Consider the following 18,341-nt stretch of genomic DNA (forward strand, 5'->3'; position numbering starts at 1 on the left):
CACATTTTCACTGAGGGCTTGCCAGAACCACATTAAAAGGCAAGTAATGAGTGAGTAACAGGAATTCCCTATATCTTTATGAATTGCTCGTATGTTTCTGCTACTGTTTCATAAATATGTTCAGAGCCCTGTGCTGTGTAGACAACTATGCAAGAACTAGTTTTTGCCATGTGCTATGACCATACCCCATTCTCTGTCAACAGATGTCCTTATTTTAGTTTGATTCTTAAAAATATTATTTGGGAATGGGTCAAACTTGCCATGTACCTAAGCTGAGGTGCTATTTTTTCTTTAAAGAGAGAGGGGAGAGAGAGAGAGAGAGAGAGAGAGAGAGAGAGAGAGAGAGAGAGAGAGAGAGAGAGAATTTTCAATATTTATTTTCTAGTTCTCGGCGGACACAACATTCTTATTGGTATGTGGTGCTGAGGATCGAACGGGGACCACACGCATGCCAGGCGAGCGCGCTACCGCTTGAGCCACATCCCCAGCCCCGCTGAGGTGCTATTTACTAAATGCTCCCATCAGCCTTTCAGATGGCCATTCCTGCTCAACTCATCTCACCTTGTTTAATTTTTTTGTTTTTGTGGGGGTGGGGTACCAGGGTACTCAGGGGCATTAGGCCACTGAGCCACATCCCCAGCCCTATGTGGTATTTTATTTAGAGACAGGTCTCACTGAGTTGCTTACATCTTGCTTTTCCTGAGGCTGACTTTGAACTTGTGATCCTCTTGCCTCGGCCTCCCAAGCTACTGGGATTACAGGTTCTTTAATGTTTTGACTTTCTTTCTCCTCTGGAGACACAAAGAGAGCACTCAGTATCTTGGTCCCCATTTGACTGATGAGGAAAGTGAGGCTGAGAGAGGGTGAGGTAAAACTATGATCAAAGCAACCCAACTGGCTAATGGCAAGGGTGGGCCTAAAAACCAGGACCCTGACAAACCACTAGATTATCCTACCCCTTGCCATCTAAGACTTTAGGCCTCTTAGGCTTCTAGTCATTTTCTAAAAAGAATTCAAGAGAGGGAGATGGACTGGGAAAAGAGGATGAGAAAAAAGTATAGAAATATCATTGCCTAAATTATAATTGTAAGCTATGGAAATTATGGAAAAGCTTACACTACACAGTATATATTATTTCTTCCCAAGAGTTTTAAGTTTTCAAATAAAAATCAAATTTTCCTGAGTCTTCTAAAAAAAATTAAAAATGAGCTGGTGAAAGACCTCAGACTCATGGACCCAAACATCCATTGCTTTGGACTACAGATGTTTCCATTCACTGTCAGCCTTGATTCTCAGGAGAGCAAACAAAGGAGCCCAGACGCTAGGCATGGTGGTGCACGCCTGTAACCCCATGGATTTGGGAGGCGGAGGCAGGAGGATAGAAAGTTCAAGGCCAGCCTGGCAATTCAGTAAGGCCCTCAGCAACTTGGCAAGACCCTGTCTCAAAAAATAAAAGGGCTGGAGAAGCACCTCAGTGCTAGAGCTCCCCTGGGTTCAATCCCCAGTGCAAAACAACAAAACCCACACAGCTAGCTCTTTTGATGTGACTGACTGTTCAGTCTCTCCCTGTGGAGCTGACCTTTCCTAATGGTAGGAAATAGTTCCTGAGAACCTACAGACCAGACTATTTATGCAGATGCCCTCTTAGTGGATGACATAGAGTATACGTGTCCCTCTACTGCTACTATATTCTGTATAGGTTTGGTTCCTTTTGTGACGTTTTTCCTGAGAAATTAGAATAATTAATCTGTTTGGTTAAACTTTCTCTTTGGTTAAAAACTGTTTATTTCCTACTTTCACCTGAAAAGTAAATCCTCTACTTATCACCCTAAAATAGGGGTCACTTTTCCTGTAAAGGGTCAGATAGTAAATATACTAGGCTTGGTGAACCACATGAGGTGTGTGTATGTATATATAATTTTTTTTCAAAGATGTAAAAGTGAACATTTTTTTTTCCTCCAGAACTGGGGATTGAACCAGGGGTGCTCCACTAGTGGGCTACATCTCCAGCCTTTTATATTTTTTTCTTTCGAAATAGAGACTTATTCAGTTGCCCAGCCTCATCTGGAACTTGTGATTCTCCTGCACCAACCTCCTGAATTATTGGGATTACAGGTGCATACTATGTCTGCCTGGTTTGTAGAAAACATTAACTTAGGACCATTCTACAACAATACTCTGCCTGCCTTAATTTGACGCATTCTCTAAACAATTTCAAATGGGCTCTAGCCTGGATGGAATTAGTTATAACAACTTCACTCATCCAGATTTCTGAAGGAAAACTAGGGCCAGTTGTGTTGGTAATTTAGGAGGCAGGTGAAGAAAGGGACCTCCCAAAGTTCCTGTAATAAACTGAAGGGCAACCTTTCCTTTGCTGGTTTTGCCATAAGAAGCCTGAGACTGGGGAAGCTGGCCCCAGGGCAGGGGAAAATTTCAAATAAAAATCCTAGGAAACAACAAGGCAGTTTATTTCATAATGACTCGTGAGGTAGGTCGTGTAGGAAGCGGGAGGCAGGTCATTAAAGCCCTCCTTGGGCTTTGCTCCTCCAGAACACACCTCACTCTGGGCAAAAGGTTCTCTCCACCATGAGGGGGAAAGCAGCACAGATCCAGTCTGGAGAGAAACACTGGCCAGGAAGTGTCTCCTAATCTTCACAAAATGCTCTGCAGATTCCTCTAATGGTAAGAGAACTTTATTTTAGTAAAAAGTCCCCCCCCCCTTTTTTTTTTAAATGTTGGCTCCTTCCCCCACCATTAGAAAGCAGCTTCATGGATAAAAAACAATCCATTTATTTAGACATACTCTTCTTAGGCAATGTTAACTTTTTCCACCGTCGTAACACCACTCGGTATTTTTCACTTTCAGTCTTCTCTTCAAACACTTTTTTCAGGAGAATCCGCATCACTGTCTCTGTTTCTGCTTCTTTGTCCTCTCCAATGAGAAGATCCAATGTATCTCCTATTTTCACCTGAAAAGAATAAGAAAATGAACCTTCATTATATTTCAGGACTCCCAGGCCTATGCAGACATCTGTTTTTCTCCTTGTGATCAGGTGATCATTATCCAGGATAGGCAGGTAAGAAAGGGCTTTGACTCCTCTGAATCTGTCACCCTTTCCTGTGCCTTAGAGTGAAAGAGCCTCCCCAAAAGGGTGCCTCACACCCTGGGACTCAACACCAGCCAGTATTCTTCAGAGCTAGACAACTGGCTGCCTGTGGGTGGGCAGTTTCTGTGTGTGGAATCGTTCAAATATGTTGATTGGATGATTTAGGAAATATCTGAATGGACATATTTGTTTTGGGGATACTTGGAAGATAAAGAAGGTGGAACACAATCTTTGTGCACAGAAATTACCACATGTACTGGAAGGATAATTTCCAACACCACGCTTCAACTTATTTATTTATTTATTTTTTGGGGGGGATACCAGGAATTGAACCCAGGGACATTTTACTTCCCCAGTCTTCTTGGGCTGGCCAAAATGGCTGGCTTTGAACTTGCAATGCTCCTGCCTCAGCCTCAGGAGTCACTGGGATTATCATCATATTAGAAACTGAACTTCAGGGTACTTTACTACTAAAGCTATATTATCTCCAAGTCCTTCTTTGAGACAGTCTCCCTAAATTGCTGAGGCTGGCCTCAAACTTATAATCCTCCTTCCTCAGCCTCCTGAGTCACTTGAATTACAGGCGAGGCCATGACACTGGGGATTTAACCCAGGGGCACTCTAGCACTGAGACATATCTCCAGTCCTTGCCCTGAATTTGTAATCCTTTTGTCTCAGCCTCCTGAGCCACTGGGATTACAGGTGTGCACCACTGCGCCTGGCTACTTTCATTGATTTTTTAATCCAGGTGACTTACATAAAATGGAGTTGGGGCAGTGTGTTGGAAATCATTCACTATGGACAACAGTCAGCTGCAGAGACAAGGAAGTAAAGAAACTGCTTTTCCAGTGTTAGCTGGCCCAGGGCTGGGGATGTGGCTCAGTGGTAAAAGCACTTGCCTAGCACATACGAGGTCCTGAGTTCAATCCTCAGCACCAATAAAAACAAACAAAACACACCAGTGTTAGCTTGCCCAAGTGATGCCATACAATCACAGTGACAAGCTTCCACCCACAAAGGTGGCGTTGGATACTGTGGGTCAAACCCATTCTTGCCAAGAAGGGAATTTTGGCTTGAGCTCCTCAAGGCACACCCTAGGGCAGTCCTGCCCATTCAAAGTCCTGAAATCTCAGGCCTGTGCTGAGGGTGTGAAGAACCTGTGACAGATTACCGGGTCCAAGTGGCTCAGGATCTCTCGGAATCTTCCCAGAAGCTCAAGAAGGGACTAAACAGACCCAGTTGCCAGAGCCTGCTAAAAAAACAGGCCTCCCAAACACTCCCGATGGTGGGGAACAACCCATGTGTGGTGGTCTATACAGTCTACATGGCTATTTAACAGCCTATTAGAGGGCGTCAGTTAAGAAGCATGATATTGCTGGGCAGGATGTCACACACATGTAATCCCAGCAACCTGGGAGGCTGAAACAGAAAGATCACAAGTTCTGGGCCAGCCTCAGCAATTTAGCGAGGCCTCAGTGAGACTTTGTCTCAAAATGAAAAGGGCTGGAGATGTAGTTCATTGGTAAAGTGCCCCTGGAGTTCAATCCCAGTACAAAAAAAAAAAAAAAAAAAAGACAGCAAAGGAGTGGGGCTGTGGCTCAGGGGTACAGCACTTGTCTAGCACACGTGAGGCACTGGGTTTGATCTTCAGCACACACAAAAATAAAGGTATTGTGTCCATCTACAATTAAAGATATTAAAAAATTCATTCTTAAAAAAAAGCAGCAGGACTGGGGCTCAGTGATAGAGCACTTGCCTCACATGTGTATGGCACTGGGTTGGATCCTCAGCACCACATAAAAATAAATAAAGATATTGTGTGCATCTACAACTAAAAAAATATTTTAAAAAACCCACAAGATGTCAAATGCTGACTTTTACCTTATTTTTCAATTACATTTTCTGCAGCAGACACAACTTCAGACAATCAAAATATTTGTACCTCATCAGGACAACCCCACATCTATTCTCCCACCCACCCAAGTCCTCTGCAAGTCTAACTTTGATGTTCAACATGCACATGCCTACCTACTAGCCACCATTCTACACTGGTCATCCTGGGAAGCACACAGTAGCTAGATGCAAAACTCTCAAGGCAGGGGCCAATTTTAAATCAATGACTTCTTCTCCTCTGGGCTGAGAAACAGACTCAAATTACAGTCAGGCATCAAGACTGCTCTCCCCTTGAATGAAAGGGATGGAGGGGGGATGGGAATAGAAAAGACAGTAGAGTGAATCTGACATAACTTTGCTATTTTCATATATGAATACATGACCAGTGTAATTCCACTTCATGTACAACCGCAAGAATGGAATACTAGTTAGAATGTTATATTCCATTTATGTATAATATGGCAAAATACACTCTACTGTCACGTATATCTAAAAAGAACAAAAAGACTGCTCTCTCCTTAACTATGAAGAATGGACACAGGCATCATCTGGAGGAGCTCTGCCCTCCTATAGTTCTGTTGGGTTCAATCAGAAATGTAAGACTTGGGCCAGCTCCAAGCTGGCCTCTAAATTTGGGGCCAGCCGTGGCAACTTAAAACTCAAAATAAATTAAAATAAAAAGAGCTGGCAATGTAACTCAGTGTTACAGCACCCCTATGTTCAATCCCCAATACTGCCAAAAATAAATAAATAAATAAATAAAAAGAAAAGAAAGAAATACAAGGCTTGGAAACTGCTTACCTCTTTTGTATAAATTTATTTCATTAAAATTCATTTTTAATAAAAAATGCATGTGATACAAAAGGGTATACAAATAAAAGGCGATATTCTTTGCATCCTTTCAAAGATAAACGGTTCAGTTATCGTGCAGTTGAAAAGTGAATCCCTGAATCCCTTTGGTGGCTTCCTTCTGGGGCAGAGAGGGGCTAGGGATGTTTCTCCTGTGCCCACATGATCGGGGGAGAGGTGAGTTTAGGAAGACATCAACCCCACATTTGGGCTCCTCACACACACTGTTTGTCAACAGCTACTCAGCACCTACAGCAATCTGGATCCCACCTATTTTGCAGCTCACAGAAAAGCTTTGTCCAGCTGTAGGCAGCCAGGGTTGGAGCTGCAGCATCCGGCAAGCGCCTGACCCTCCGGGGCCAGCAGCCAGACACAGGCCCTGTGGAGCAGGCCAAGGAAAGCGAGGCATTCTTTATTCCCCTCCCAAGCCCTGTCCTTTAGCAGACACAAAGCAAAACTGGCTGGGATTACTGGCTGTTCCAAATATCTACATTTCAAATCTCCCCTTAGCTGCAGTTTCTATGGCTACCAAGCCTCCTAGTAACAAGGCAGCTGAGTGTTAATGCTGGTCTCTGCCTTTGCTGACCCTCAGGAGAAATCTGGAAGGCAGTTGAGACAACAGAACACCCATGGCAGAATGAAGCAGCAGCAATTAGGCCTTAGTTAACAATATCTCAAAGCGGAGGGAGAAAAACAGGCTTGTGGGATTTGTAAATGAGGCCCCAGCAGAGAGGCAGGGTGTGCAGGGAGTAATCATTCCATACTCCAAGAACAGGTCTTGCCTTTGGAATACGGTGACTGAGGAGAAAGCAATTAAGGGCAGAGCAGGGTCTATCTGGAGCACCTGGTTTTATGCAGTTCACTGAACAATGGCTGACACGCCAGTCTGAACCTGCCGACTCAAGAGCTCTCAGAGGATCCTGGGCCTTGTGGGGAAGGGGGTTGCTGAGACAAGCATGGGGGAGCTTTCCCTCCTTCTGCCCACATAGCTGCAAGAACCTGTATCTCGGGGAACAAGGTCTGTAGGATGCCTCAGTGCTCACCCCAGTGCAGGTCAGGACAGTTACTGTTTCCCATCCCAGGGGGATTGTGGAAGATGAAATAAAACCTACCTCCAAAAGTGTATCTAACTTCACTGAAATATTTGTTCCTTAACATTAAGAGATGACATCTTCCAATATCTCATAGGTGTTATGTTTCCAAACCTTTAAAAAAGGGTCTTTCTCTTAACCTTTTTAATGTGTTTGGTTAATTTTACTAACAGTTTTTATTTTTTCCAATTATGTGACACATACTTATGGTAAAAATTCATAACATAAAAGGCATGAAGAAAATCAACACAATCCATAACATGCCAAAGATACATAATAGTAATGAAAATATTTTAATTCCAGATATATATATAATATATGTGTGTGTGTGTGTGTGTGTGTGTGTGTGTGTGTGTGTATATATATATATATATTTTTTTTTTTTTGGTGGTACTAGGGACTGAACCCAGAGGTTTTTATCACTGGACACATCCCCAGCTTCATTTTTTATTTTTAATATTTTTTAGTTGTCAATGGACCTTTATTTTATTCATTTATATGTGGTGCTGAGAATCGAACCCAGTGCCTCACACATGCTAGGCAAGTGCTCTACCACTGAGCCATAGCCCCAGCCCCAACCAGCCTCTTTTTAAAAATTGAGACAAGTCTCTTTAAGTTGCTTAAGGCCTCACTAAGTTACTGAAAAACAAATACATCAGCCAGACATGGTGGTACATGCCTATAGTCTCAGTGACTAAGGCAGGAGAATTATAAGTAAGTTCGAGGTCAACCTGGCAACTTAGTTAGACTAAATAAAAAGGGCTGGGGATGTAGCTCTGGGTAGAGTGCCTCTGGATTCAATCCCCAGTAGCAATACAAAACAACAAAACAAAAATCCCAGATATGTATGTTGTGTGTACATATGTGTGTATATATATATATATATATTTTTTTTTTTTCTCTGTTCTTTTAAGGTCAAGAGTGTTAGTGGCAGTGCTTGGCTAATATGCACAAACCCTTGAGTTTAATCCCCTACACGACAAAAAAACAAGCAAGCAACCCCCACAACACAAAAATAATAATACTGTCAGAAAATACAGACCATCTTTTTCAAGCTGCTGTACACACAGAGCAGTGTACCCAAGCAAGAGCTCAGTGGGGGCTGCAGAAGTGAACAGAATGGAACATCTGCTCAGATAACATCAGGGCAAAGAACACCTCTACATGGATCAAATGTTTCTTTTTAATCTAATTATTATGATTCCATGGAGGCTAACATTAATACCCTGGAAGTTTAATTAATGGATTGTTGCCAGTCCTGATGGTGGCTTATCCCAAAATCCTCGTCATCACAAGGTCATTAAGGCTACAAAGGAGAAAGTGGTCTGTGTGACTGAAGCCTATTGTTAACGCCCACCAGCTGACCAGAACTACAGAGGACCTCAAGAGAAGGTAAGGGAAAACAGGGCAGCATTGAGTAGTGGCAGAACAATAAACAAAAATTTCTGGCTGTCATTATAAGTTTAATGTCTCACCGTTCTGCTTTTCTTCCATAATTTTTCCCCATTAAGTCTGAGTTCACCTTTGTAGAATGCATCTTCCACTTTGCTATTCAAAAAAAAAAAAAAAAAAGTCAAAGTACTTTAAAATATAGAAATATATTCAAAATAATTATACAGGTTTGAGAGAAGCACCTGCCGTTAATATTTATTCTGACGACGCCCCATAAAATCTGCATTTTGAATGCTAGGAAAGTGAAACTCAACTTTATTTGTATCTAAAACAGGGAGACCAAAGGGCACTTCTGAATATATGCTGAACTACTGCAAAGACTTTCTAGTACTGTTGGGCTGATAATTAGATGAGGCTTTGTGTATCTGTCAGTAGGGATTAAACCCTTGGTCTAATACAGGGCTACATCCCCAGACTCCTCCCTCTTTTTTTAAAAAAATTTTGAGACAGGGTCTTGCTGCGTTGCTAGCCTGGCCTCAAACTTGTGATACTCCTGTATCAGACTCCCGAGTAACTAGGATTACAGGTGTGCACCACTGTGCCTGTCTATAGGAGGTTTTAGCATGCATACCAACCTCCATTCTCCCAGTGCAACAACTACATGGCTACAACTTGGTGATTAGCAATACTCAAAGTGAGTGGACACTGAATTCCCCTCAGGTACCTGTTCTACACTCTGAGAGAAAACCCAGGCACTACATTCATAACAACCAGATCAGAGGATGCAGACAAAAATTTCCTTTTGATGATCTGACTCCAGGTGACTGATAGTTGGGGTTCAATTTAATAATAACAGCAGTAACTACTACTCTGGGAAAGGAGATGTCCTTTATGAGTTTGCCAGATTTTGGAGAACATTCAACAAATTCTGATCATCATGCCAAGAGGGGGACCAATGGGCCCAAATCTTTTTGAGTCTCTTAAGCTTCATGAATTAAAAAATTAAATTATGCCATTAAATGAGGTCTTAAAGGTACAAATTACATAAGGAAATCTTTCTGAATTTATTCATATCACAATTCTTACCTTGTATGCAGTATGCACACAATCAATCAATGATTGCTAAAGGAATGAGTGACAATGATGGTCAGTCTAGCTGAGAGAATGAGCATATTAAAGAACTTCTGGGGGCTGGGGTTGTGGCTCAGTGGTAGAGCGCTTGCCTAGTATGTGTGAGGTATTGGGTTTGATTCTCAGCACCACATATAAACAAATATATAAATAAAGGTCCATCAATAACTAATAAAAATTTAAAAAAAAGAAATTCTGAAAGTTACAGTTACTATTTCTATGTATTACAAACACATTAAATTTTCTTCATAATATGTAACATATATTGAATACTGACTTTGTGCCAGGCACCATTATAAGTGCTTTGGATAGACAATTAACCTCTAAAGAAGGTTCCATTATCCCTGCTTGACAGATGAGGAAACTGAGATATAGAGAGTTGAAGTAACCTGCCCAGGGTCATACACAGAACCAGGATTGAAACCCCAGTAGTCTGGTTCAAGAGCCTGTATTATTAACCACCACAATATACTCCTCTTGTTGATTCTGAAAGGTACCTTCTCACATTGTAGTGAAATCCAGGTGCGTTTTTATGCTTGCTATATACATCTAATATGGTGATTCCTTTTCTCCTCAAGAAGCTGTTATTAAATCAATGGTTCATCGTACACTCAATTGTGCCTTAGAATCAAGGAAATATGGCACATGGGAATTGCAGACAGTCACTTGACTTCTTAGGGAATCAGTTTTCTCATCTATAAAATGAAATAGTTGAAACAGGTTACCTATAAGGTCCTTTCATATCTGTGGTTATTCTTTACCATTAATACAGGCTGAGTGATTTATGATACTACATTAAAATAACCAGATGACAATTGGGTTTATAATAAAACATACATCATACTCACTTTCTCCCAATATCAAGGCCTGTCTTCAGGATAACATCATACCGAAAAGACTGCACAACTTTCTCCAGGTCTTTGTAGTCTTTGATTACACTAGGGTCATCCTCCAGCTCCGCTTCCTGCTCACTCCTGTCCTCATGATCACCCTCCTCCTCAGAGTCTTCTTCATCCTCTAATTTTTGCACAGTCTTTTTAGAGGATTTTTTAGACCTTATATTACTTTTGAGTCTTATGGAAAATGGAAAAATATATTCTGGAGATACCAAAAGCCCTGGGAGTCTCAAAGGGAAGATACTATGGAGAAGTATTTTATACTTTGATGCATTTAACTTGCTACTAGAAAAATACAAGTATCGATTCCAGGAAGCACAGAATTTATGTGAAGAAGGTGTCCCTTGAAGAACACTCCAGAATCCAATCCAGGCATCTGATCTTCTTAAAACACCAGTGAGCAATCTGACACTAGTCATAGCCATGGCACATGTAACCTGAAACAGATAATAATTTAGTTTTATTTCACAAGTGCAGCATCATAAATCACACCCACATGCTGTGAACACTTTATATCTAGTATTATACGTAGGCTTCCCTATACAAGGCCATATTAGTCTGTACCTGCCAAGAGCAATACCATACCATGGTGCAATTAGTATGCTTAGCTCCTAGGGTTGTCACAATGGTTCAATAAGACACCAACATGTGTGAAAACACTGGTTTTACTCTTTTCCCTCCCTCCAATTAGCTCTGGGTACTGACTGCTACTGAAAAATATTAACAATAATTCTCAATGACTTTTCTTTTGTTAAAAAAGAAAAATTTTGGGAAACTGTTTATTAATATATACTATATCCTTATAATATTCATATGCCAAGGAAAGAGCAGATCATGACTTCATGAAACCCACAATGAACCTCTAAATGATTTCAACCTTCAACCCCGGTGAATCAGAGCTAGGAATAAACAAATGGGATAGACCTGATTTTTACTTCCTTTTTTTTTTTTTTTTTAATGTTGGGTTGGGGAGGGACCAGGGATTGGACTCAGGGGCACTCAACCACTGAGCCACATTCCCAGCCCCTTTTTGTATTTTATTTAGAGACAAGGTCTTACTGAGTTGCTTATCGCCTCTCCATTGCTGAGGCTGGTTTTGAACACACAATCCTCCTGTCTCAACCTCCTGAGCCGCTGGGATTACAAGCATGTGCCACTGCTGCTGGCTGATTTTTACTTTAACATTTTCTTCCCACTGTTTGAGGCATTTGCTAGCAGAAGGGGCAGAGACCCACAAAACTAGATAATCATTTGCAGAGATACTGAGATGCTGATATGCTAGAGAGCAATCAATTCCTTATCTTCACCTCAAATGCAGCAGAAATCATACTATGATGGTGGCAGACCTCCCTAAGCACACCAAGATGGTTTTAGGGACCATGATTTGGTAATAAGAGAAGGGTTTCCACATGGTTGATATCCTCATACTGTGAGTCTGTAAAATGTCTTTGTGCCAAGATTACACTTAGGTAATGACTTCTTTGATAATGGTTCTCTTCAGGTTTCCTTCCATTTATTACATTTACTTCTACTTATTTCATTAATTCCATTTATTTCATTTATTACAAGGCTGACAACAATAATTATCTGTATGGCTCACTCAAAAATACAGAGCTAGCTGGGTGCAGTGGTACACACCTGTAATTCCAGCTGCTTGGGAGCCTAAGGCAGGAGGATCATGAGTTCAAAACCAGCCTCAGCAACTTAGCGAGGCCCTAAGCAACTTAGTGAAACCCTGCCTCAAAAAATAAAAGGACCGGGGATGTGACACAGGAGTTAAGCATCCCTGGGTTCAATCCCTGATTCTGTACCAAACCAAACCAAACCAACCAAACAAACAAACAAACAACAAAAAACAACCAGGGTTGGCTACTTTCAGTTTATAGTTAACATTTTGGGGCCTCATTTTCCTCGCATAATGAGTAGACAACATAAACTTGACTTTATTATTCTAAGCCTTAAATAGCTCAGTGGTAATGTGCTTGCCTTGCATTTCATGGTTTGAGCCCTGGCACCAGTGGGGAGAAAAGGTACATTTATACATATTCTAATTTAATAGAAACTGAACAATACTCATTTAAAGAAAGAAATTTACATTTTATAAAAGTAGAGATAAAGGAAGAAAATACCATATCCCAGGAGTTCTGAGACTCTGTGTTTCAAGGATCAGTAAAGATTTTTTTTTCTTTAACAAAAGCTACCTTCACCTACTATAATACCAGAGAGAATGGAGTTTTAGGAGGGGGGGGGAAGAGACTGGGAAGAACAGTCACTTCAACTGAGGGGAAGGAAATGGCCATCACTAGGGTTAGGAAGTTGAGTCTCTATGTCAGTTCCTGGGTGTCACATTCCCTATTCTAACATCCTAGCTTTAGCTGAGTTAATTCCAATGACTCAGAAGGCTGAGGCAGGAGGATCACAAAGTTCAAGGTCAGCCTGGGCAACTTAGGGAGACCCTGTCTTGAAATATACAAATTTTAAAAAGGGCTCTAGATGCAGCCCAGTGATAGAGGACTTGCCTAGCATATGTGAGGCCCTGGGTTCAATTTTGTACTAGTTTCAATTCCCAGTACAAAAAAAAAAAAAAAAAAAAGTCCTAGCTTTATACTACACTGTTGTTTTCTTTGAAGAATGCCTGGATATGATGCCTTAGGTCCACATCAGATGGTCACATTTACCTACAAGAGGCAACCTTTACTAGCAAAAAGTAACTATTTAAAATCATACTAACATGTAAATAAAACACATTTTTAAATGTCAAACTAAGTTTTACCTTTGTGTTCATTAGCTACTTACTCCCTCTGTGATCTGCTTCTCTTTCCAGCAGGCAAATACTGCCTACTGGATGTTTAGATAAAATATATGAAAAATATAAAACTGAAGAAACAAATTAATCTAGTTTTTGCTGGAAATGATGACCATTTGAAGATGTTAGCCAGTGGACACTTGGGCCTCAAGGGAGGAGCCCAAGAACCCAGAACTGGTCAGAGGAGCCCTAAGGTGGAAGTAGGAGGTCAGAGAGAATCCAGGGTTCCTTATATTTGAAAATAATATTCCATTGCTGAAAAGATTTGTCCTTTTAGCATGGCCTCCATCTCTTCCAGATTCCACACAAGCCCCTCTCATCCTTTGCCAACCCCTGCACCAGACTCTAGTTGCACAAATACTACGTAATTTGCCATTTTCTAATTAGTTCACGTGGACTGTTTTATCTCCCATCTTCAAAGAGGAGGGAGGGCAGAAACTGTGTCATATTCCTCACTCTCACTCCCTTTCTGCATAGCACTTTTTTTTTTAACTCGCTAGTTGCAGATTCATTTTCTAGAAATGACTGAATATCCTACCCATTACCACATCTAACCTGCATTCACTCATTTGCCCATATATCCAAGGACCTAACCAGACCTAGGTGTAAAACACCCAGTCCTTGCCCTGATGGTAGTGCCATTTAGTTACAATGTGGGCAAGTAATTTATTTATTGGCTGTCAGAGAACAGAAATGAACATAGGTCTAGAGGAGACTAGACCCTGTAACAAGTTGTGGCTCAAGGAAATGGATGTCTAAGGCACATTCTAATAGCAAAGGTGACCTGAAACAATTATTTTTTTTTTACTTTCTAGTGGACCATTCTATCAGCATGTTGCTATTTCTCTCATTAAAAAAAATCAAATAAACAAAAAAAGCAAATCTTTTAACTTTACTACTTCCCAGCTACTATCTTTTCTTGCTCTTCTTTACATAAAATTCCTCAAAAGATGGGTCCATAATCTTTCCAATTCCATTCCTGTCATTTTCTAAATTCAAAAGGTCATTGGTTAGTCTTCATTTTACTTCACTTCTGATCACTCCCTCTTCTTTATTTGCTTCTAGAACACCTCACTCTTGGAATTCCTCCTATTTCACCAAGAGCTACTTCTCAAAACTCCTTTGCTAATTCTTTTCGTTTTTCCTGGCATCTTACTATTGGAGGGCCCAAAGGCTCAGTCTTAGTCCTCTTCTTTTCAGCTTTTAAGTATACTGTCAACTACTTTTTTTTTCTTTTTTGGCATTGGGGATTAAACCCGGGGACACTTTACCATTAAGCTATACCACCAGTCCTTAAAAAAAAAAAAAAGTCTTGGGTCTCACTAAGTTGCCCAGGCTAGACTCAAACTTGGGATCCTTTTCCCTCAACCTCCCAGGCTAGGACTACATGTATGTACCACTCTGCCCCGCTCAGCCAACCTGTTTTGACAAATGCATCAAAACACCAAGTATTTCCATGGCTTTAAGTACTACCCATATAACCAAGTACTTCCTAATCTATAACCCCATTCCAGAACTCTCCCCCTAATTCTAGACTTGTATATCTGCACAAAAAGAGTTAACATAACAAGCCTGAAATTACAATCCTTAGAAAGGCCTGCTTGCAAAGTTGTCTGATAATTCGGACTTTAAGAAAGTTCCTACCATACCCTAAACTGATAGGAATGGTGCCAAAACTGTACCATTTGTTTTATGCTAAATACCTACTTTTTTTCTGGGAGTCTGTTATATTGGTTGCTATAGGAATTAAGCATGTCCTGTGTCACTCTACTGCAGAGGACTTTTAGGGAAAATGGTGCCTAGTTTCCTCCAGACTTTGTCCTATTTATCTTTTCTCTTTGGTTATTTTGCTTGGTATTCTTTTGCTGTAATAAATTATAGCTATGAGTATGATTATATGCTGAGTCTTGTGAGTCCATTTAGTGAACAGAACCCCCAATACAAAGTCCAAATGTCTATTTGACATCTCTACAAGAGTAATAGGCACCTCAAACTTAACTGGTCCAAAAACAAACTCCTCATATACCCCCAGCCCCAGACCTGCTCCACCTACAGCCCAGTTAATGGTAACTCCATCCTTCTAATTGCTAACAACAAAAGCATGTAGTCATTCTTGATGCTTCTCTTTCCATCATATCTATAATGTTGGAAATCATGTTGGCTGTATTTTTTTTAAGAGAGAGAGAGAGAGAAAATTTTTAAAAATATTTATTTTTCAGTTTTCAGTGGACACAACATCTTTATTTTTATGTGGTGCTGAGGATCGAACCCAGCGCCCCGCGCATGCCAGGCGAGCTTGAGCCACATCCCCAGCCCCTTGGCTGTATTTTCAAAACATGTCCAGAGTCCTACCACTTCTTACTATTTACACTGCTACTACAGATTCAGCCCACCATCACCTATCCCCAGGTGCCACAAAGGCTCCAAGGAAGTCTGTTCTCCACAATATGGCAAGAATGATCCTCTGATTCTTTTAAAAAGCTGTCAGACCAGTGGTGGTGGCCTATATCTGTAATCCATACCTACTTGGGAGGGTGAGGCAAAGGATTACACTTTTGAGGCCAGCCTGGGCAACTTAGACCCTATCTCAAAATAAAATATAAAGGGCTAGGGGTGTAGCTCAGTGATGGATCACAGTCCTGGGTTACATCCCCAGTACCACAAATTCTTTAAAAAAGTGATTCAGACTATGTTACTTGTTTCCTCAAATCCCCCCCAAAGCACCCCAAACTCTCATCACCTGCCTTTTTCACCCTTTCTCACTCAATTATAGACAACTGGCCTTCTTCATACTCCTCAGATACAAGGGACTGTCTTAGCTCATTTTCTATTGCTATAACCGAATACCACACCCAGGTAAGTGAATACAGGTATTTATTTAGCTCATCATTTTTGGAGGCTGTAAAGTGCAAAAGCATGGTGCTGGCATCCCATAAGAACCTTCTTGATGCATGGTTACATGGTAGAGGGCATCATGGCAACACAGAGCAAGAATATGGAGAGCTCTCTTTTATAACAAAAGCACTTCCTCAAATAACCTATTAACCTATGGATGGACTACTCCATTCATAAGAGCAGAATCCTCATGACCCAATCACCTCCCAAAGGTCCCACCTTTCAACACAGCTGCACTGAGGATCAAGTTCCCAACACATGAACTTTGGGGTCACATTCAAACCATAGCAGGGAACTTTCTTCCAGCTTTGTGAAACACTCTTATTCCGATTATCTGCAAAGGAAACTCTCTACCTTCTTCAAATCTTGATTCAGTGTCCCCTCAATGAGGCCTACCTACTCTTTAAATAGTTTTAATTGTAGATGAACACAATACCTTTATTTTATTTTCATGTGGTGCTTAGGATCAAACCCAGTTCGATATGTGAGGCAAGCACTCTACAACAGCAGCACCCCATTCCAATTCTATTCCATCTTGCCCTCCCCAAATCCCTTAAATCCCTTACCTTGTATACTTTTTTTTTAATGTAAACAGAACGAGAGAGAGAGAGAGAGAGAGAGAGAGAGAGAGAGAGAGAGAGAGAGAAAGAGAGAGGGAGAGAGAGAGAGAATATAAGAATTTTAATATTTATTATTTTTTTAGTTTTCGGCGGACACAACATCTTTGTTGGTATATGGTGCTGAGGATCGAACCCTGGCCGCAGGCATGCCAGGCGAGCGCGTTACCGCTTGAGCCACATCCCCAGCCCCACCTTGTATACTTTGTTCTCCCACAGCACTTATTACATGCTACCATGTAATTTACTGGGTGTTTTTTGTTTGCCCGTGTTCCTAAGATGAACACTTCAAAACAGTAAGATTCTTCATCCCTATTTCCCCTCCTCTGCTGCATTCTAATAGGCGAGAATAATGCCTGGCAATTGCTAAGCACTTATTTCAAAAGGGGGGCTGAGGTTGTGGCTCAGTGGTAGAGCACTTGCCTGGCATGTGTGAAGCACTGGTTTCAATCCTCAGCATCACATAAAAATAAAGGTATTGTGTCCACTACAACTAAAAAAAATTAAAAACAAACAAACAAAACCTTGTGGAATGAAAGTAGACCAGGAGAACTGGTATATTAGAAATGAACCCAGAAAAGAACACACAGAGGGACTGGACTGATGGGCAAGGGGCTACATCTCTAAGTTTGGACCATCAAAGTTTGAACCTGACCCAGACAGCATGAAGCCGCAGAAAGATCTTAAGTAGGAAAATGACCGAATAGGAGCGTACATTGAAATATCTCTTCAGCTGTGTGGATGACGAGTAGGAACACGAGTGCCAACAAGCCGAAAGAGGTGTAAAATCTGTGAACTAACCTAGGTCTGCAAGAAGAGCAATGTTAGGACACAAAGGCAACATGTCCTTGACCTGCACGAAGCTGAAATCGCTGCACAGGACATGGATCCGTCAGATGGGGAAACCCGTCTAAATGTTGTGAAGATTACTGTAGCTTAAGGTTACAGTCCCTTCTAGAGACCTCAGAAGCTGAGGGCTGAGACAAGGTCGGATTCCCCTCGCGCCCTCCCCATCCTGCAGGCTGTGCACCTTTCCAACTCCCCAAGGTCAGAGGAAATTGAACACCCACGTCACCGGGTTCCGGGTCTGCGTCTGAAGCCATCAGAAGCGCCCCGGCCCAGGAACCCCGACGCACCCAAGCCCACAGTCCTCGTGCAGCCCCAGAGCTCACGCGGCGTCCGCAGGTTGTTCGGACTCGGCAGGACGCAGGAGACTCTTGCGTGGACCTGGCAGGAGTGTGGGCGGGGCACAGAGGCTCCCAGCGTGTGTTTCACAGTGAAAGAGTGAAGCAACGGAGACCAGCACGGGCCGGGGGCGCAGCGCGCCAGTAGGGGCGCACTTACCTGTATGTCAGGGCCGCCGCTCCCTCCCCGCGGCCGCGCCGACTGCAGGTCCCCAGTCCAACCCTCCACCCGCTCCTGCCCCGCCCCTTCCCCGCCCCTTCCGCCTGCGAGGCCAGAACAGGCCGGAAATGACGCGTGGTCAGGTCGATACTGGCGCAGCGACCCCTGCTGGAGGCCACGCCTTGGAGGACCCCACAGGAGCGGCGCCCTGAGGACCGCCTCAGGCCTAGCTGAGCCAGGTTGCAGCGCTGTGTGGTTCCACGTGGCTCAGAAAAGCTTAGCTATAATGCAACGGTCCTTTCTCTGGAGTTGCCAGCACC

General features: G+C 42.1%; 1 protein-coding gene across 2 annotated transcripts; it reads right to left on the minus strand.

The window, feature by feature from the left end:
* Window positions 1-2,499: 2,499 nt before the first annotated feature.
* On the minus strand, window positions 2,500-18,096 carry Mtres1 (mitochondrial transcription rescue factor 1). 2 transcript variants are annotated; one of them, XM_026389637.2, is made up of 4 exons: window positions 17,850-17,999; window positions 10,312-10,796; window positions 8,416-8,488; window positions 2,500-2,969 (listed from the first exon to the last, which is right to left on the minus strand). In XM_026389637.2, exons 2-4 carry the CDS (start codon window positions 10,782-10,784, stop codon window positions 2,790-2,792), a joined length of 726 nt encoding a protein of 241 aa, XP_026245422.1. In that variant the 5' UTR covers window positions 10,785-10,796; window positions 17,850-17,999; the 3' UTR covers window positions 2,500-2,789. The 2 variants fall into 2 exon arrangements, with proteins under 2 accessions (XP_026245422.1, XP_026245421.1); XM_026389636.2 differs by lacking the exon at window positions 17,850-17,999 and adding an exon at window positions 18,022-18,096 and having other exon boundaries at window positions 2,502-2,969.
* Between the last annotated feature and the right edge of the window lie 245 nt (window positions 18,097-18,341).

Source organism: Urocitellus parryii, chromosome 8 (genome assembly GCF_045843805.1).
Source record: "Urocitellus parryii isolate mUroPar1 chromosome 8, mUroPar1.hap1, whole genome shotgun sequence".
Lineage (NCBI taxonomy): Eukaryota > Metazoa > Chordata > Mammalia > Rodentia > Sciuridae > Urocitellus > Urocitellus parryii.